The 21,540-nt window shown below is 38.0% G+C and overlaps 1 protein-coding gene across 3 annotated transcripts; it reads right to left on the bottom strand.

Annotated features, from left to right (window-relative positions):
• Nucleotides 1-244: 244 nt before the first annotated feature.
• LOC103985641 (oxysterol-binding protein-related protein 2A) lies at nucleotides 245-16,951 on the bottom strand. 3 transcript variants are annotated; one of them, XM_009403398.3, is made up of 11 exons: nucleotides 16,332-16,951; nucleotides 12,654-13,007; nucleotides 9,369-9,459; nucleotides 7,690-8,138; nucleotides 4,873-5,028; nucleotides 1,939-2,106; nucleotides 1,566-1,706; nucleotides 1,256-1,486; nucleotides 1,057-1,170; nucleotides 476-664; nucleotides 245-407 (listed from the first exon to the last, which is right to left on the bottom strand). In XM_009403398.3, exons 1-10 carry the CDS (start codon nucleotides 16,707-16,709, stop codon nucleotides 494-496), a joined length of 2,253 nt encoding a protein of 750 aa, XP_009401673.2. In that variant the 5' UTR covers nucleotides 16,710-16,951; the 3' UTR covers nucleotides 245-407; nucleotides 476-493. The 3 variants fall into 3 exon arrangements, with proteins under 3 accessions (XP_009401673.2, XP_009401674.2, XP_065008314.1); XM_009403399.3 differs by having other exon boundaries at nucleotides 12,654-12,836; XM_065152242.1 differs by lacking the exon at nucleotides 16,332-16,951 and adding an exon at nucleotides 15,607-15,962.
• Nucleotides 16,952-21,540: the final 4,589 nt, after the last annotated feature.

Raw genomic sequence — 21,540 nt, 5'->3', positions numbered from 1 at the left:
TGTCATCGGGGGATTCTCTTTACAGATCTGTGTCAACTTCTGCATTAGACTGCAGCAATGAAAGAAACCCATCCGGATAGAAGTCATCAACAGGACCACGCAAGGAGCTTTCGTTGGTTATTTTCATCTCAGATAACATAGATTTTACTGGCAGAGGACATACAAGTCAAAATGTAGAAAGACCAAATAACGGAGTATTAGGTAGCTTCAAGATATTTTAGCATGATCGCCATGGAACATTGAATTGTGCTAATCACAAAGGAGCATTAAGATGAGATAATTGATTTACAAAGAATGTCCGCTTGTTCTCAACTGAATGACAAAATCAAACAACCAAAGAATAAGCAGTTACATATAAGCATACTCTGAATCAGCATCTCCATTGGCACACAAAGTTCACAAGCCATCTGCAGATTTGTGCTACACGTAAGTGCTGTATCTGAAGCAAGTGAATTGAACAGCACATGACACCAACCTGATTGCTGCGTTCTTGCTAGGGTACAACCATCGCATCATTGGGGAACTCACCAAATATGTCCATGCAATCTTCCCATTTGTTCTTCTCCCTTGCTTCCCAGTATCCACCTATGTAATGGAACGTCTCGTGCTCGCTATCCCTTCGAAACCATCTCGGCTTCCACCCGTTCTCCTGCAACTTCCTTGACTGCATGGAAACATAAAATGTACCGTGAATGTTGTGCCAATGTTTTAACACTACACTTAAAACTTCCGGAACTCAACGAACACGGTGCCTATGAACACAATGCATTTTGTACATGAAACCACTTCAACTCTCAGGAACTCGTACATTTATTGTAGGTAAGTTCCAGGCAATTGGCGTTGGGAGTCTTATCAGCAAGCAATTAGTGGAAGAAGGGAAAGCCTTGCAGTCAAAACGTTTTACATAGAATTGGGCCGGAAAAAAAAAAAATCCTCGTAAAGCTGGATGGCATGTCATAAAAGATAACAGTCAAATTCCCAGTAATTGAGAGATTAAGAAACAGCAAAGACTCATTCATATGACTGTATAAGCTTAAGAAAACTATGGAATATTACCATCCGTTGCCTATTCTCCAATCGTAGTTTTTCTGCATTTGCCTTTTCATACTCCCCATTCTCAAGATATCGCTGATCTGGCCGGAGTCTTGAATCAGTAGGTGGAAGTTTTTCCTTAGTCCATGATCAGATACACCCAATCAGCACAAAAGGAAAAGACAAACAGATATTTAACAAGAAAATTGCATGTGATATCTACCGTCAGTTCTGATGTCAGCTCGTTTAGTGTAATAGCGAATGATGTCAAATTGTATCGAGTGGGATCAATTGGAGGTTTATTCCTTTTCCATAACAACGCTGAATTTTCTGTCAAAACAGAGCCCTTGGACTTCAAGATTTTGTCACTCAGTGAGTAGTACATGCTGTGATCCCATTTTCCTAACAAAGTAGCAACTTTTGTTCCCTTAATATCCTCAACAAAGCCTTGCACCTTTGTGGAAGAATGTGGCCCCAGTCACTAGAAGAACTTGATAAGCCTGGATCATATGCAGCAAAATCTCATTCCTTACCTGGCGAGGGTTGCGGTCAAGGAGTGACTGCTCTTTGAACTTCAATTTACAAGAATATTGCTGGTTGCCCAAGATGTTCATTGTACCATGGTGATTGCAGTATACCTTACCGAGGATTAGGTTATAGATGGTTGTTGTGACCTAAACAGGAAACCAGATAACTTATTTGACAGGCCAGTAAAGTATTATTACTTTTCTCATGATGATGAGTAGTTTGCAAAGCTTGTGTAAGATGGCATGAGAAGAGAAACATACAATATTTTAGAGAAAAGTAAATTTCAAAACTTGTGAACATGTTTGATAAGGTAACATGGATCTATATTGTTTACAGAAGAATATGATCTTGAAAATGATTTTGCATCGTGGAACATACCTTGCTCCATTGAAAAATTTCACCATCATCAAATTCCAACGTCAATACACCAACAGGATCTAGTTGTATGGATTGCCCCCAAAATTTACTCCTGAGGTTGCTGTCTCCCCAGAATTTCCAACCTCTGCCTTCACAATGGCAGGCGATGAGCATAGGATGGTGACTAACCTAGTAAGTTTAGTGAGCAACCTCATTTTCAGGCATTTTATCTCTTATAAATAACATCAAATAAAGTCGTACATGGAATTAGGCACACATGTTTGTGTTGGCTAATTTGAAAGATGAAACCAAAACATCAAATGAGGGATGGGATGAAACAATGGTGCATCTTATAAATTAACCAAATTCATAAATAAATAAGCAGGCATAATGTGAACAAGTTAAAAAAGATCTACCAGATGATTTTTATTTAACCCTTGATGTGGGAAAATATCTAGATTTTGTTTCAAGATAAATTTCAATAACATATGAAATTCTGAGAGTTTGAATAGTGATTCCAAAGGCAACACATCCTAATATTCTGAGGGAAACAAAGAATGCCACGTCATGCCCATTTCCATAAGCAAGTAAATGTTGGGTGAATCAAGTTAAGTTTCTTCTAAAATGTAAAGAGATCCAAATTTCAAATACTACTGTTGCTAGATTTTTTTCTTAACAGATGAATATTCACATATAAATGATATAAGACTTTTTTGCCAATTTTTTTATCAAGTAAAAAACTTGCCAAGCACCATATCATGATTCCATACTTGAGTAAAATATTCATGATACCAAATACAACACATGCTAATATGACTGATGGAAGCAAAGAACAACAATGTTGTGTGAATCCAGTAAGTTGCTTGTGAAAAGTTGAAGATCCAAATGTTGCAACACTTCTGCTGCTAGATTTTTTCTCAGAAGAATATTTGCATACAAGTACATACTCAAAATTTTCATCTACTTTTTTTTTTCTTGAGTAAAATAATTGCTAAACATGCTCCTTCCAAATCAGCAACGGTTCTGGTTCACAAGTCAGAAACAATTAACAGATCTTATACATATTATAAATTAATTGATAGTTCAAAAGAGTAGTTAACATGCAGACACATATGCCCCTGAAACTGTCACAACATAAATTCTAAGTTTTAATCCATTTTGACTGTACTAGGCAAAAAATGTGATGAGTTAAATCACTACTAAGACCAAGACCAAAACCAGACACTAGGGTGTCAACCATGGGTGAATTGAATTGACCTACATAATGGGGCAGAACTTATCAGGGAGAAATATTTAAATTCCTTCGACTAAGGTATTCAAAATGGATTACTCAACTCCAGCAAGCTCAGTTAGTGCTCCACCCCAACATCTCAATTGTCTGCATACCTTTCCTATGTTGTGTCAGTAACGGACAAGAGAAGACACACCTAAGCAAAGCAGAAGACTCCATCTTGTTGCAAGTCTAAAGTGTTTGCCAGAGAGGAGAATATAGCTTCCTGTCTCACCCACAAGTTTTACCTCAATTCTTTGCCTTAAGCTAAAGATACCATGCTCCACTTATAACATGCCTACACTGTCAGTTAAAGCTAAGGCTAGAGCGACACCAGCAAAGTTGAATAGCACAAAATGTACCAGATTTACAAGATGTAGTATTTGAAGGATGGTGAAATATATAATTGAATTTGCAAACCACAAATTTAGTTAATTGACAACATAGACAAAATAATTCTCCAATGCAAAAAATTCAAAATCTTAAATCTAATCTTCAAAAGAATAGACTGTAGAAGATATTGGTCACATAATCAAAGAGTGATGTTATCAGGACCAGATTTTTGTGATCATTGTGTGCTTCTTAAGATAATAAATTGCAAGACTGCTCTATTTTATGTATTACAGTATTAGAATGTTAAGTAGTTAATAAAAAAAAAAAAAATAGTGTGATGATGAGATGGATGAAGAGGGTTTCTAAGAAAAAGAATAGAATAAGAAACAAGCATTAGTGAATAACTAGAGACCTCACCATAGCTTGGTGTTGTTGGTATCAGAAAGAAAGAAGCCTGGAAATCATTTTCCTGATCATTCAACGGATGTTGATGAAGTTGTGAGCAGAAACCATTGCAATACACAAAGTTAACTCTATGCTTTGGGTTTCTTTTCTTCTACTTTTAATGTGTATACTGTAACATTTTGGGGACACTTTACTCTAGTCGACTGTCTGCAACTCCTTATACTCTTTCTCCTAGACAACTTGAATTTTCTCTTATTTACAAATTAAAAATGTAAACATGAGGGATCCTATTCCACCTTTTTTTTAAGAAAATAGTAATACTACTAACTCACTTACGTAGTTCATGGTATTAAATAATTTCAATATGTTTATATTTAAATGTATTTCATTGCTACTTGTCTTTTGTATTTTAATTCCATGTTTAATAACGGAGTTAGATATTTAGTAAAATATGAATGTCAAGGAACCTTTTAGCATATAATATTTTTATTTTTATAAAATTTGTCTTCTTTTGCTAATTCTCAAACAATGTCAATCATGCTAATCCAAGCTGACCAATTCTCCAAATCACAATTGTATTCTCGTAAACAATGCTTGTATCCCCTCCAAGTTTGTTAATTTTGCAATCAAGACTATTCATGACTCTAAAAAATAACTGTATATACTCTCATGAATCTTATATGTAATCTATGTTTTCCTTCAAAAAGCTACAAATCAGAAATGCAACAGAGTTACTAGTGGTCCACATTGATAGTTACATGTTGTAAACATAACAAATGAGCTTTTTTTTTTCTTGCATGATTTTAGTTTCTTATGTAGAACTCTGTTGTTAGCCTGGATAATATCTTGATGATTGATAAAACTCATATAATTGATGAAGATATAGTGCTGCATATTAAAGCAACGAGATGAATGCTTGAACTTTACATCATAGTCCCAAAACCTACCTTTTCAGCAAAGAAGCGGACTCCTTTTTCAGGGTAGTCTGCTTCATATGTTTCTCCTAACAAAGGATTGAAAGGTTTGCAAAGACGACCATCACTAGAAGAATATCCAGAGACTGCAAAGGCAGCTACATTCAGAATTCTCATAAGACTGTTCCCCTAAATACAAAAGTTCAGCATAAGAAAAACATGTTAGGTTAATCAAGAACTTTGCAGTTACAAGCCATGTAAATACCATCTTGCCTACAGGTACATACAGGTTAGGATTTTAATCTTTTAAACTTAGTGCAGACAGCACATGTTACAAATCCATTTCAGGATGGAACTCCAATTTTTGTAGTAGAGAATCATTATCAGTTTTTATTTACTCAGGAAAAAGAACAAACATAACAAATGGTACATTTCCCATAATCATTTATCTTATGTACATGGATTTCACAAACTAAGACCAAAAAAGCATATATTACTTATATCACAGATATCACATATTGCAAATGTGTAGTTTACACATCTGAATCAGGTATTGATTTAACATTAGTATATGCGTTTGGTGAATTTTCTTTGAGGCCTAATCATCATTTTTTAACTTAAGGCTGTACACCTACTTCTGGTTTCATATTTGGTAGTGTCATTTCTAGTTAACCTTAGCAATATACCTTTTCATTCTGGAATCCCCAATCCCTTATGTTCCAAATATTCAACCATTAATATTCTTTCTCTATGAGATGCTATAGTAGGTTATTTTATATTTCTGATCCTTCAATCTCATCATCATGCACAGTGCTAAACAATTGCTTGACTATTACAGGTGATCAGCTCACAAGGACAAACAATTTTGTAGATCAGCTGTTCCCTTGCAGGCACATCTTATTAGATGTGAGAATATCTTGATGGTTTTAATCCCAGGTTAAATTTCAATACTCCAAATTTCATTTAGCATGGAAGCTTACATGCACACAAAATTCTCTATCAAGTTCTACTTAGTTGGTTTTATGTTTTATTCCTCTTCTGATACTTGTCCTCAAAGGTCTCTTATTAGCAGATACACAAATGACTTCAAACTCCAGGCAAAAAAAAGAACTAGATCAGACAATTTTTAGTGAGCTTTACTTGAGCAGTGCTTTTACATGTTATCCTGCATTGATTGGGTTTCCTCAGAAGCCTCTATGCTACCAGAAAAGCAAAAGGCCAAAAACTTTAAACCCCAGAAAATGTCTAGATTGATCTTTCTAAAGATCATAGAAAATTTATCACATTTCACAAGTTAAATTATCATGGTTTCACTTACCAAGGGTCATGTAACAACATGCTGTTAGACGAACCATGGATAGACTAACTAGCATGATGATGCAGTATATTCACTTTAATCTTTTGGCAGTAAACTAACCAGAAGCTTGAGGCTGAACTTAGAGAGGGCCTTGTAAAAAGACAAACACTACAGAGTGTAGAGAATAAATTCCAAATTTTCTCCAACAAATACTTGATACTACGCAAGGGAACAAGGTGCTAGTATTGAAAAAGATCTTTATTTTCAGATCTTATAACATGTCTAACAAGGATCCTTAAAACTGCACCATTAAAAGCTTCACTAGATCTAGCAACCTCGTGTATGAAAACATCAGCTCATCTGCAACTGCTAGCAAGACTGCAATATTTTGAGCCGCTGGATGGAAAATTTTGAAATTCTAGATCAAAAGAACTAGATTTATCAACAATACATAAGAGCAAATCTTATAATGTAAAGAATACATGAATTGTCATTCCAACAGCAATTCTGTTCAAGAAAACTTCACCAACAAAAGTCTTTGTCAAAGACTACTACTAATATGTTTCAATTGGGAAACTTTTGTGATGTAAAGAACAGTATTAATATGACCCTCCGAAGAACTATATTAATGATCTATCTGAAATAATCATTACAATGAAAAAACAAGCCATAATGTTCAAATCCTTTGGGAATGCATTTATTACCATATTGATCTCTGTTGAAGACAATATCTTTGATCAAACTAACAGCTATCAAATTACTTTTTTAATTCCAATAAAGTCTCCTTAGATCATCTTCTAGCTATCCTTGCACCATTAATCCTAATTAATACATCTTATTCAGTAAGCTCATCTATAAGTCTTCCTTGGGCATAACATGTTAAACAAATTTACTTTATCCTCAATCTAATTTTTCACTATTTACTCTATGCTTATAATAATCCCATGCATCCTCCTCCTCGGCAACATTAACTTACTTTATATTGTTTTGTTAACAACCGATATTCTGATATTTAATCATCACTAGCCCTCCACCTATGACCTATCTACTATAATTTTCTTTGGAACCTGAAGGACATACTATGATCACACATTTGTTTTAATTATACCCTTTATTTTTCTCATGTCCTGTCTAATGTCGCATTTTATATTTTCGGTCATAATCCTACCAAATACAAAGTTGATACTGAGAAATTATTCTTCTTAGAAATTCAAATCTGCAAAAAAATATTCTAGTGAAAAGTCCAAAAGCAAACAATAAAAATGAAGAAATAAGAGTTATAAGAATTTGCAATATCAAAACCATTTTTCACCCGTCAACAAAGACACTGATAAAGTTCGGTATAGAGTTTTCTGCACCTACCACATTTTTGTTCAAGAAAGGTAAAGTAGCAGAACTTTTCCATATATATCTTTGATAAAAGATAAAACAATCTAAATAAATGAAAGAATTCATGGATGGATTTGCTTATTTCTCTTATATTATTGAAATATATATAAAAATCCAGAAACACAAAAACTTCATTCCAAGGACAGGTGGATGTAATGCACTACCTTTTTCCCATATTCATATGCTTGATCCAATAGATATGAGTACTCCAAGTCTTCAAAGCATTTCTGAAGTGAAGACAACGGTTCATTAAAGTAAACAGGAAGGCATACTCTTGTAAGATCCTTTCCAACATTATCTTTGATCATTGACCAAAGGCTAACACTTTTCTCCTTCTCAATAGGGTCCGGTAATTTCTTCCGCCACCTAATATGTAGCAGCATGTTCTGATATTCAAGCTGTGACTCAACATCCATTATCTTTGAATCAAAATGGTTATACTCCATTACAGAAATCCTATCAAAATCATTTGAGGCTGTTACTTTAGAAGCACAGGTAATTGCAGAATCACCAAAGCACTCATTTGTGTCAAAAAAGGAAAGCTCATCTTCATCCGACAATTCATCAAGCTCTTGCTTTTCAACATCATCAGATGATTCAGTGGTACTGTACTCTGATCAGAATAGACAGATATGAGGAAGGAAAACAGAAATTTAAAATATACTTTTATGACAACAAAAGTTCAAGTATGGTATAAAATGAAAAACCACAACTACTTCAATTTATTTTGATAATTATTATTAAATTGATAGAGTTAAACACATTATCTTAATTTTCAGTTTCTAAATCCAAATAATTAATGTTATAATTATTCCATCAGATTCTAGATAAATGACAGTTAATTCCTAATTTACCCAATTGTTTTTTTAATTAAGCACCATTAGCTCTTCAAACATATTTGACCAAATAATGAATGACTTAACTAGAAATGTGACACGGAAGGATCATATGATTAAAGAAGTTGTCAGCAATACAAATCTAAATCATTTTTCCTATAGTATATGCAACCAATTAAAGTAAGTTGCATAATGATTGGAAGTTATTATGAGAAAGATTATATGCTAGAGAAGTATAAAAGCAACCATACATATGCTGCTTGATATTGTAATGGTGTCATCTGCATGTCTAGTAATAGTCAAAGCTGAGAGAGAGAGAGAGAGAGAGAGAGAGAGAGAGAGAGAGAGAAAGAGAGAGAGAGAGAGTTGGAACTTATCAGAGTAGCACCACTTTGTCCACAAGAACTGAAAGAACAGTGCCACTAGTACCAGTTAGCTTTGTTGCTACACTCTAATAAGTTAACTTAAGCCAACAATGGATCCAAGAAAATAGGAAATAAAAAAGAAAAGGTCAAATTGTGTGCTCCCAAAAAGTTTAATCTAGTAGAAAAAGGGGCCCAAATTCCACATAATCACATATAATGCCAACATACCTACCACCCTCCAACACGAAAGATGGATGAAAAAGAGAACATGTTCAAGGTGATTAAGGGTTAAAGTATTAATGGGCTTCGCACATGAATTCAAGTGAAATATGATGGTTCGAGTCAACTAAAGGCTGATGGACTTTGCGACAGACCCATGTAAGCAGAAAGATTAAATAAAAAAGGGGAGAAAACAGATGCAGGTCTCAGATACTTAACCTACTTTGACATCAGCATGAGATGACTTTTTTCTATTGTTCTTCCCAAAAGTTTCAGCTAGTAAGAAACCTCCCAAAATTACACATAATCTAAAACATGACCAAAACAAAATAAAAAAGAAAAACAAGAGTACTGGTTGAAAGAAGCATATGTTGTTGTCCTATTTCTTGGATTGACATGGACAAAAACTAGAGTGGTAAGTACCATTATATTTTTCATGCCCAGAACTGGAGTAGTCATACTTAGTTAACTGCAATTGGCCTTCACTAGTTGCCAGATCTTCTACATCAATTTCCTGCATATGTATATAAAGATCCTTAGAAACAATATATTCAGAAACAAACCATTTCCTCAAACCAATGAGAAAAAAAGAAAATTTGTTGTGTAACCATGGCAGAGTTAGATTATCCTCTATACCCCTCCAAAGCTCAAAAGAACATGTATAACCTTACAAATACTGTTAACATACCATATACACTCTCCAACATGAATCCCATTAGTATGCTGTCAGCTATGCATTAAAACTCACTATTGTACCCAGGATTTGCAGTACCAACCCGTACCACTCGGTATGGGTGGTATATATTGGTCCGACAGGGGACCAGTACGTGAATCACCCTTTACCAGGTGGTACCATAACTTAATCTTGTATCGAGTGATACAGGGTCTGTACCTGGCGGTAACGATCGAAATCTGACAATTCCCGACCTGTACCAATCGGTAATGATTGGATTTTGATTGTTACAAATCAAGTGTTGAGATCGCTCTATTTCAAATAGTTAAATTGACCATTTGAACCTAGGGAAGGGTTTTTAAACCTTTTCCTCTCTCTTTTTCAACTCATATCATTTTCTCAATCTCTTCAACTCCCTCATACTCATTCTCACTCACATCTAACAATTTAAATTATTTCTTTGAATATAATTAAATATTAATCGAATGACGGTTCAGAACGTACCACAAAGCTACTCCTCAAAGCTCGTAAAAAATGTGTCACTATTCTTTCGTAATTTAGATTATTTTCGCTAAAATTATACTAAATTTATATTTATTTCCAACTTAAAAATCCTAATCTAACTTTTTTTTATTTTCCAGATATTTTTGGGGCTATATTTTATTTTTTTTGGCATATGATCAGTATGCCCTAGTGTATCGTCGGTATGCCTTGGTACATACCATACCGACCATTGGTCGGTACACTAGCATAGATCGAAATTGTAAACCTTGATTGTACCTTCTATTTAAAATACTGTAAAAAATTTCAAATGGTTTCAATCATCTCTACTAAAGCAAGCATGTCATGGCTCTCCATCATGTTGGCATAAACATATTACCAAGCAACATAACTTTGATATAGTGATGATATGGCAAATGCATGACCACGATGGACAAAGCTCAACCTCTCATGTGCCATGTGGATGCTCCATCATCATCACATAGCGGCCATGCAATCTATATTGGGCTTCCACATTACCACCAACATGGGCACAATTTCCATGAAGCCAACACAATTATCATACTATTTTGTTGTTTGCATGATGACAATTTGGCCTTTTTCCATGTATGATTTACTTAACCAGACAGTTCGATTTATCTCAGGTTGACTGACAGTAACTAAAGACAAACATAAAGGTAACTGGAAAAATGCATAAAAATTAGAGCATAAATTATCGGTTGCTCTCCATGACATTAAAGGAAGACCACAACATCTGAACAATTAGCTAGTATACCTTTCTTTTTAGCAGTTTCAGCAAATTCTCACAAAGGTCTACCTTCCATGAATCTGCTCATTTTTAATAGACAAGCTAACTGGAGAAATAATAACTAGCACGGGGAACAATATTAATCACCAAGGCACAAAAGAGTCAAAGGACAAATAGAACATGACCCACATGCCTGTACAGTAATCTCAAAAGCGAAAATAAAGATCTAGTGACTGGACTATACAAGAAAGCAGTCATTGCAGTTTCGCCCACTTAGCTCATACCAACTGGTAGTTACTGGTCCAAGCCTGAATTGAGACGTGGACCACCCCAATTTTGGGCAATCCAATCCGGTCAATTGAAAAAAAAAAAAGTATATCTGCTTCGATTCACGAGCTCTTCTCTGAGCCATCACTACTACCTGAAATCACAACCTGCCGCTGCTACCTCCCTTCTGCCCAACGTGCACCGCTGACCTCGGGTTCACTTTCTCCTCTTCTCCTCCTCTTACTCCACCGCCTCCTCTTCTTCCCTCGTCTTCCACCTCTTCCTCCATCGCCTCCTGTTCATCCTCCTTTTACTCCATTGCCTTCTCTTCATCCACTTTCCTCCTCTTCTTCCTTCCTCTTCTGTCTCTTCCTCCATCACCTCCTGTTCTTCCTCCTTTTACTCCACTTACCTCCTCTTCTTCTTTCCTCTGCCTCCACCATCTTCCCCCTTCCTCCTCTTCGTTCACCTCATTCTCGTCTTCCTTCTGTTTCACACTTCTTCTTCTTTCTTTTTGGTACATACCAGTGTACTAAGTACTGACAGTATGTATTGGTCCGACCAATACAGTACCCAAATACAAATTTACAATCCTTTCAAGAAAGTATTGAATTTTCTATGGAGGCAACTATAAAAGAGCAAACTATAACTTCAAAGAAATGTAATTACTTTACCTCACTTTGCATGATAATAAGCATACTTTACCTTCCTTTTTGGTACATACCGGTGTACTAAGTACTGACAGTATGTACTCATCCAACCGAGACAGTACCCAAATACAAAATTCCAATCCTTTCAAGAAATTATTGAATTTTCTATGGCATAGGCAACTATAAAAGAGCAAACTATAACTTCAAAGAAATGTAATTACTTTACCATACTTTGCATGATAATAAGCATATTAGACCATCCAGACCTTTAGGACATGGTAAGAGATAAGGTTCAATTTGCAAAGCTAGAGCATCATAAGGAACCATGCACCTAAAGTTAATGGACATATAGTCATTTATGACATATTCAGGCATCAAATAGTGTAATCAATGTCATCGAAATAAAAACCAGAGGGTGAATTGTGTCAAGGTAAGATTATTCCTTTACAATCTAGGGTTAAGAAAGCTACAATCTTTGACCCTCTGGTTTGTTTGCGAAGGTAAAGCTACAATCTTTGACCCTCCATATATCCTGCATAGGCAGGAGCCTCGTGCATGGCTGGCCTTTTCTCATCTAAACAATCTAAAAAGACAGGCTTGAAAATTAAATTTTAATGATTGAATACAATTATGTCATTGGAATGTTATACCCACAACAAAGAACAGTCTGATCTGGACTCTTCAGAATTTTTTTTTAATCCAAGCAAGTTTAATGATCTGCAATCATCGAAGTAAAACAGCAACAAAAAGCATATAACATCAATATAGACTGAATGACTACAGTAAACTAGCAAAAACAAAAAATATCATGTCAGTCTAAGATATCAAAATAAACAGCGATGCCTTAGTTTAATTTATGCAAGGAGTACCTCCAGCTGTTGATGAAATGTACTAATAGAGTTGAAGTGCTCTTCATATCGAAGCTTCAGTTGTCTGTGGTACTCGGAAAACTCTGAATTCATAATCCGCTCGCAGTCCTCGATGAGTGACTTATCTAATCCTTCAGCTTGCATTCGATCTCTAAGCTTTTCAGTTGAAATCGATACATCATTCTGCATGAAAGATATTCCTCTATATATTGAAGTTTCTTTTGTTGCTAAAATCAAAGCCTGAATCCAGGCCACACGATCTATGCTCAAATCAGTCCTCAAGTGAAGTGTCTTTGTTGGACAGAATATATAGAATCTTCTGTCATCTGTCTTACTTTCACGAAATGATGAAATCTGAGATAAGTTCGAAAGAATTTAAGTAGAACCCAAACAAAATTTGCTTATATCAAAGCAGTATGCTGCTTTAAGACACTCTATCAGCAGCAAGTTACATTAGCTATTCATTTCATGCATGCTTCTGGGACACATGAAGCATGTTATTGCATCCCAAAAATCCTAATAAACAGAGATTATAATAAAAAAATTGCTCAGAAGTCTTTAAATGACTGCATAAAGATAATGTATATCTCATAGAGATTATAATGTACATAAATTGATAGAATATGGTCAAGTAGAGTGAACACTCTCTAAGACACTTTGTTCTGGACAATGTATTATAACAAAATACAAATTATACTACAATGGATCAGTATGATGCACGCATATCATGATTCCGAGAGAGTAATTACTTTTGCATTGATATTAAAGTAGTGCAATTGTATTGGACCAAATTTAAACTCAACAGGATTATTAGTGCTACAAGTGTTAGTTATCCTTCTCACTCATGATTTAGGTACCACATATAGATGATATCGAGAACACATATAGGAAGCATAAAGACAACTGACTATTATATATGTGCAGTGTGCCAACAATCCTGTCTAACACATACAGAGTTACTCAGTTAACCTGATTATTTAAACTGTTCACTTCATGGATAGTACAAAATGCATGGAAGGTTGCCATACTGCATTGCCCCCCCAAAAAAATGCTAAACTACACCACCAAGAAGACAGCAATTAGTGTTTCCCCAGAAGAGAACTTTAATCATCCAAAGTTATTGACATTAATAGATATCTTTGGCATCTTTGGCTGCATTCTATCTCCAAAAGCTGTAAAGGAAAATATAATCATACAAAGTACTCTTGCACTTTTACTATTAAGGGGAATTCACACCAGATATTTCCAAAAGACAGTAAAAGAGTTGAAAGTTATAATATTTTTACATTTAAGAGAACCATCCTAACCACTATGTTCAAATATACTTGCAACAACTAAGTAGAAGATATAATGGAACTAGTGTCTTTGCTGCCCAAGGACTATCCATCCACCCAGACACTTTAATGGTCAACCCACCTCTTAATACCCATTTAAATGCAAGGCCTAGGCTGCTGCATGTGACAACATCATCTAGTTGTCCAATTGACACTCATTTATTACTTCAAGACGAAAGAGAATGAACTTGTAGCCTAATCCCTTAGGTCCAAAGATATATTTTTAAGCAAATTGATCTCAAGAGATACTAGTATAGTATATACCTGAAACATAATCACAAATGAAATCTCATCCTACGACTTGGTGCACTTTCTTGTCTATCACAGTACACGCATCTCTAGCTTCCAAAAAGAGTTACCTAGTCAACTTGAAAGTTATGACTCTTTCTTATGCAGCAACCAGTGCTGGACAGGATGCACAAGGCGCCAAATAAGCTCCATAATGGTGAGAAGTGCACAAGAAGCAACCAATGGGCACACAAAGTGTCATCAGAGTGATGGAACCCTCAACCTCAAGAAACAGGTGCATTACCATCCAAATAAAATGATAGTGACAGGAAAGTAATGACTAAAACGTGCAAAAGTGCATAGTACCAAAATTTAGATTTATGCGTCTATTTAATAAAATAACAAGATAAAAGTTGAATTTCATTTCAGCCTTCCAGTTGGACTGATCAAGCAAGTTAATGTCACTAAAGATTTCCGCATGAAGATCATAGAAGTTCTAGCCCTTGGACCAGCACTTGCAAACACTAGTATTTCTAGTTACAGAACACAAGGACTCAAACTTTATCACTTAAGTCCTCCCAACACACGATCTCCTGTCATAGGCTGCCACCATATCTCCTTCTGGTATGGAGCTGCAAATAAGTTAACGAGCGTAAAAAGTCATCAGCACTTTACAGCCTTAACATTGATAGGCCACGCTACAACCACTACCAAACAACTTCACCATAAATACTGGCAAACCCACCCACTGCGACCAAGTCTTGAGATCCATAAATCTAGCACCAACAGGTGCCAGCTACCATAGGTGAAAGTATTCAGATATTCCTACCATTTTTTGCGAAGAAAAATGTGATGGTCCGAAGCATAAGGAACAAAATAAATAAAAGAAAAATTCGATCTACTCGGCTCCTGCGTCGTCATCAGAGTGTATATATATATATATATATATATATATATATATATATATGGCGCTTCGCCGTTCGCGCCGCGAGTCACAGAAACTCGTTTCCAGAGGTTCCTTCTCCATTCATCACTGTACGCGTTCGCATACGCTTCTTCACATCAGCAGGAATGCAAATCATTTTAACACGGACGTAACAGGTGAGAAATTTCTCAGTAGCATCACGTCCAAAAGCTAGATTTCTTACCAAAACAGCACAAACAAAGAGGGGAAAGTGCACGACGAAAAGATCTATCGATAGGGAAGAAGCAACCCATTGAATCAACACGAACAGTGAATAGACTTTTCCCACGTCATGTTACATCCTCAACAAGTCAAAGGGCATGGATAAAGCAGAGCTAAGAGAATCATGAAAGGAAGGGGAGAGAAAAAGAGAAAGGAGAAAACAAAGCGGAAGAAGAAGAAGAAGAAGAAGAACGAAGACAACCACGAATAGCGTAGTACAATGGCTTGATTACTTAAAGAACCCGATCGCAGAGGCCAAAACCCTCTCCTCTCTGGGAAGAACAGCAGCTACGGCAGGGGTCACCTTGCCCCTCGACAATTATATTTAGGTACCCCTGCGGCGCCAAAAAAGACCCCGGCCTTGGCCTAAGGAAGGGCAACAGGAACCACCCATCGCCATCACACAGGCAAACAAAACCGCGCTCCTGTTCACGTCCTCCCTCTCCCTCTGTTCCACCTCCGCCACCGCCTCCTCCCCAAATCCAAATTCCATTACCACCTCCACCATCGACAAACAGGGTTGGGGAGGAAGCGACGCGAGTCTGCCCCGTTCCTTCCCAAATCCAAACCTACCGCTTCCCAGTATTTAGCTTCCCAGGCTTCATCTCAACCGTCCATTTATTTCACTAAATTTATTTTATTTGGATTCAACTGTTTCATCTCAAAGCATTTTTAATTCAAATCGCGAGGTTATCTTGAGCCCAAGTATGATATACGATGCATTAGACATAATCAAGTTCATTCACGCAACCAAAGATTCAGGATCAAATTCCAAACCCCTAGAGCCGGATTTGACTTGGAGAGAGACAGATCACAAACATAAGTGAATAGATTAATAGCAAAATCTCAGATGCTAGGCGTCAAATATACCTCAGATGCAACGTTTTCTTCTCCCTAGAAAAAAAGGTGATCGATCGTTTTCTCGCTTACCTTCAGGTGGACGACGCGCACCGGCTTCCGGGGCTTGCGGCAAGCTGTGGCGGAAGCGGCGGCAGCCTGGGAAAACAGAGCGGCGGTTCTCCCGATGAGGCGGACGCCACCGGAACCCTCGGGCACCAGCGGCGGGTCCCCCCGGCGGATCTTGGAGTAGGAGAGGACGCCGCTCTGGAGGGAGAACCACCGGTACCGCCACCCCTTGCCGATGTTGGTCCACTTGCAGAGGATCCCAGCGACGGCGGCGGACGAGGGGCCCTCGCCCGCGCCGTCGGGGTCGGGCGTCGGGTTGTCCGGCTCCGGCGAACGCGCGCCGAGCCCGGGGCAGTCGATGGAGATGCAGCACAGTGGGTGCGGCATCTCCCGCGCCCGCATCGTGATCGCTGATACCCCCCCCCGAGGAATTGGGTCCGTGTGGGCTGTTCACCTCACTTCGACGTCCACCACGTTCACACGCCGATCTCGGCGGAGGAGGTGGAAGGGGGAAGAGGGATACGCAGCAGATTTGGTTCTAATCTCTGGGCTTCGTTTTGGGGGGTTATTTATACGGGATTTTTGCGTGATGGAGATGTGCGCGTGCGAAGCAGAGGACGGGGAGGAGCAAGAGAGACGATGGTGATTTTTAAGCGCTTCAAATGTAGGACGTTGCTACTATTACTACGTGTTGATCCCCATGGACCACAAGCCGCAGAAGAAGTGGTGTACAAGCGATGTCACTTTGTACTATGGGTCCAACCATGCAACACCAGCATGACTCACGGTTTTTTCACCCAAAAAAGGACCATAGTATTCATGCTTCGTTTATAGCACGGTTTCAACTCAACAGCGGATAATTATGACGGAAATCGACATATTTACTAGCTTAAATTTACGCAAATACGAATCACTGGCCTCACGAGGAAGAAATAAAAACAGGGTTATTAACGTGGAATTAGATTGATCGATAATTAATTGATTTCTCGATCAATTTAGTTTATTAATTAGACCGTTCAAATCATAAAAAAAAGATTAAAATATATTCAACTCTCATATATTATTAATTAAAAATGTTTTAAGGTAACTATGTTTGGGAGAATGGATTCTTTGACATGAGAATAAAATTAGAGGAATGTGATGCAAATCTGGGGGGTAATTGGGGACTCCCAAACACATATAACAACACACACACATGTTGTAGCCCAAAATGAATGAATATGACCTGCATCATAAGGGGTTCGGCCCCTCCCCGCATTCAAAGCTTACCGAACACGTGTCTCTCGGAAAATATCTTCCACACGTAGGTGTTGGGGCTCCTCAACGTGACAAAATTACGTAGCAATTCCGCTTACCATAATAATAATAATAATAATAATAACAGAGATTTCATATGAATTATTATCACATTAAGTACACGTAAACCGAGTAGAAGATTCCTGCAGCGTATGTATAAGTAGGACGTATGATTAGGAGGATGAAGGCACATGTCTGGGTCGTCAACAGGAGTCTTCGGGCCATGCATGCCTAAGGTCATCATCCTTTAATGCCACGAAAGCGACCATCGAGGATAAGCATGATGAGTCCCACAGCAGCGAATGAGAAGTCGAGAAAAGCGGAAAGCAACCACGCTCCCCCCACCGCCAGCATGATTTTTTCCGTCAGTCATTTTCCCGAACAGTTGGGGACTGATCGCACCGCCTCCCGCGCTCGATACATCGAGGAGAACAGCATCACGTTCAGCTAGTTAGGGGTGCTCCTGTGCGAGGTCCCTTGGTGGAGGAACAAGGCGGGCTGGGTGATGATCGCCAGCCCATGTGCCCTTGTCATCGTTTGGCTTCACCCTGAGACCGCCAAGAGAAGCGCCATGGTTGGAGCCGGAGGCCGCCTTGCATGGAGATGGTAGGACCATGTGTTGCAGAGCGGGGAGGGAGGGACGGGGTTCCTTGAGACCAGGGCAAAGGAGGATGTCACACGCTCCCAGACCTCCCACATGAGGTAATCTTGGGAGGAAGTCCCTGGTTCCACTGTTAACATTTAAATACTTCATTAGTACAGCAGGAGGACCAATTTATTCATGTCATGGTACTGCCAACCCTTGAAAAGTGCTGATACCCCATGCTCTCGAGATTACGAGGGGCACAGCATCTCCCATGGATCATGTACCCTTGTGTGGAGAAGACGATTACTTTATAGTCAACTGATCCAGGACACATCCCTATGCTGAGGACTAACTTATGTTGCAGATGAGCTATGGTATGCAAGAGACAGGCTGCATGTGGCCTGCATCTTGTGCTTGGGAAACGCCTACTGGGTTTAGCTATCTTTTTCTCTGTTGTGCTCCGAAGGGGTGCTCCTACATGCATGCATGTCGAGGAAGAAAAGAAATGGGCGGGGAGGTGGAATCAGTAAACCTACGACAGCATCACCTTCCTTTTTATCTCTTGTGTGGCTGTAGCTCTTTGTGTGTGTGTGTGTGAAGCAAGGAACAACAACACCATCATTTTCTCCATGTTCATTCTGCTTTTGGAGCGGTCCGAAAAAGAGAGGATGGTTCAAACATCGTGAACAATGGAACATTGTGACTGTGGTGGGATGGCATGAATGGACTACTCGGAGCACTCGGCATATCGACGAACCATTTGAAGTTCTCGACATGATGATAGCTCGATCGAATGGGAGTCTAAGGATGGCATAGAGTCATTTCGACAGCAGTGATGGTGGACGCCCATGTTCTCTTCTCCGCCCAATGGCATCTCTGCTCGGAGAAAACTCCAGTCACATCCACACACTTTGCCAGCCAATATGAGGCCTTGAGGTGGGACAAATTTCTTGCAGGGGTTTGATTGTTTGTTGCCCAGCTATGGGTGACTGAGCACCAGTGTGGTCTGATTAGATGCAGCTATTCAGTGCTGTTGCAAAATTATTATTAGCTTGACCACCAAGGCATCGCATGGTTGCACCAGTGTGTAGCTGTGACATTTACTGATCACCCACCCACAATGGTTCTTGGCTGTCTAAATTATTCTTCACCAGCTTGCATTCCCTTGCTACTCCAGGAAGCTGAAGCAGTCGAATCTCGACTGAACCGGAGACCTGATCCAAGTTCACCATAGTAGCAGAAAGGGTTCGGATGTTTGCTTGAGGGTTAATAATTCACTTCATATAATTTGCCAAAATAATTTCTCAGTGGTAAGAGCCAAGTTTTAAGTACTCAACAAATCTTATCCATCATAAAACATCATGTACTTGCATGATTTGTGGATCCTACATTACACCAAACTTCACTTTCTGACACTGTTGGGGCATAAATCATAAGCAACCTGACACTACGGGTCTTAAGACTTGGAAATGCATGAGGTTCTTGAAGTGGGAACAGGTTGGTAGAGCTCGAGGGATGAGAATGCAAATGCATTGGGATCCTTCTATCAGAAACTTGATGTCACCGACTAAAAGTTCACGATGCCCGTGCAGGTTTCATCATTCAAAGCATTCAGATCTGCAAGCATAGTATGAGGTCGCAAGTGCCAAGTGAAGGTTCACAGGGATTCACAGTTCGGTTCTGAACATGGGATGCTTTAATCAACTCCCTCTGTGAAAGCTGAGCATTGCAGTGGGAAATCAAGTAGCCGACAGAGAGATCTGCTCCTCGATAGGATCATGCTGCACATGTGAGATTCCCACAACTTGCTGCTGTCATTGGAAATTTCATCCTCCAGTGCACTGTGAGAGATGGGAGTTCATTTCCGAAGGTTTGACAGTTCACAGGAGGATGCAAAAGCATTCCCAGCTGACCATGATCTTTGCCCGTGGACTCATGGCTGGGAGAAACATGGAAGCTTCCAATGTGCTTTGTCATCTGGGCGAGAGGGTTTCAGAGAGCTCTACCGGGATCAATTTTGCATCGCTTCTGGTTGTGTACTTGCTATCACAGCTGAAGAATCTCAATCATGTTGGTGATTGATTTGTGCAGCATTTCATGGCGCTTAACATTTCCCTTTTTCTTCTTCTTGTTGTTGGTGGGATGTCTTCGAAGCTTGTGTGTGGACTGATACCCACCATCAAAACCTAGCATGATGCCTCCTCAAAAGGTGTTCTTGTTTCATTTGGAAGCACCAAAGCTTCATTTGGACTGAATGCTTTACTTTTATTCTTTGCCTGTTGTTGGCTGCAAAAGTAGGTTAGATTAGTTTTGTTGCTTCTTTATTAGCTTCGATTGTTCTACATGAAGCACCATGAACACACCGTGAGTAAGGCAATTCTTAATGGGCTACACGGGCTTTATCTCTACTAATTAAGTCTTTTAGTCGTACATGCGGTCAATCATGATTCATCGATTTTATGGGCTCTAATGATTATTTTTTATGATGGTAAGGATGAACTCTAGGACGATAATAATATTACTTGTTTGCGATCTAAATATTCGGCACTAACATTGACCCTTTCTACATTATATTTTGTTTAGTGTTTGGTGACTTACATTGATTTTTTCTACACTATATATTGGCTAGAGCTTGGTGGATTCTGTTCTTCTTTAATAATAATAATAATAATAATAATAATAATAATAATAATAATAATAATAATAAGGTTATGTTAAGATTTGCCAATGATATATTCTTTTACATATCATATACAGAAAAGAAAAGAAAAAAAAAAGGATGAAATCTTTATTCTATTAAATATTTTTTTCTTGATTCTTATAATGTCACAACATTGTTTTGTAAATCACTAAAGGCTTTCTTCTTTTGTTCTTATTTTTCTATCATAGTTCTCTTTTTAGAATCATTACAATAAAACATCTCCTTGAAAAAGAAACTGTTCCATAATTTCCTTTAGGAAAATGGAATAACCAAATCAATTCTTGTACGTAATTTAGAATTGGAGAATAGGAAAAGAAACTGTTTATCTTCACATGCAATGCATGAATTATTGCACAAGAGAGTACAAAGGAGACACAATAAGAGTACTGCATCGATGCATAAAGCTATAGTGAAACATCATATCAGACTATTAAGGTACGTCAGCTATAGAAGTTGGTCGCTGGTATGACTTTTGGATAAGGTAAATTAAACTAAAATTAAACATTTTGTAATTAATAACATATTATTTAATGGTAATATTAACTTAAAGAATATATATATATATATATATATATATATATATATATATATATATATATATTCTGGGGATAAATGTAAGTTCGATGACTGCACACGCCACCACTTACACA

Source organism: Musa acuminata, chromosome BXJ3-5 (genome assembly GCF_036884655.1).
Source record: "Musa acuminata AAA Group cultivar baxijiao chromosome BXJ3-5, Cavendish_Baxijiao_AAA, whole genome shotgun sequence".
Taxonomy (NCBI): domain Eukaryota; kingdom Viridiplantae; phylum Streptophyta; class Magnoliopsida; order Zingiberales; family Musaceae; genus Musa; species Musa acuminata.
Note: the sequence above shows the minus strand (reverse complement) of the source record. Positions and strands in the feature narration are given on the sequence as shown.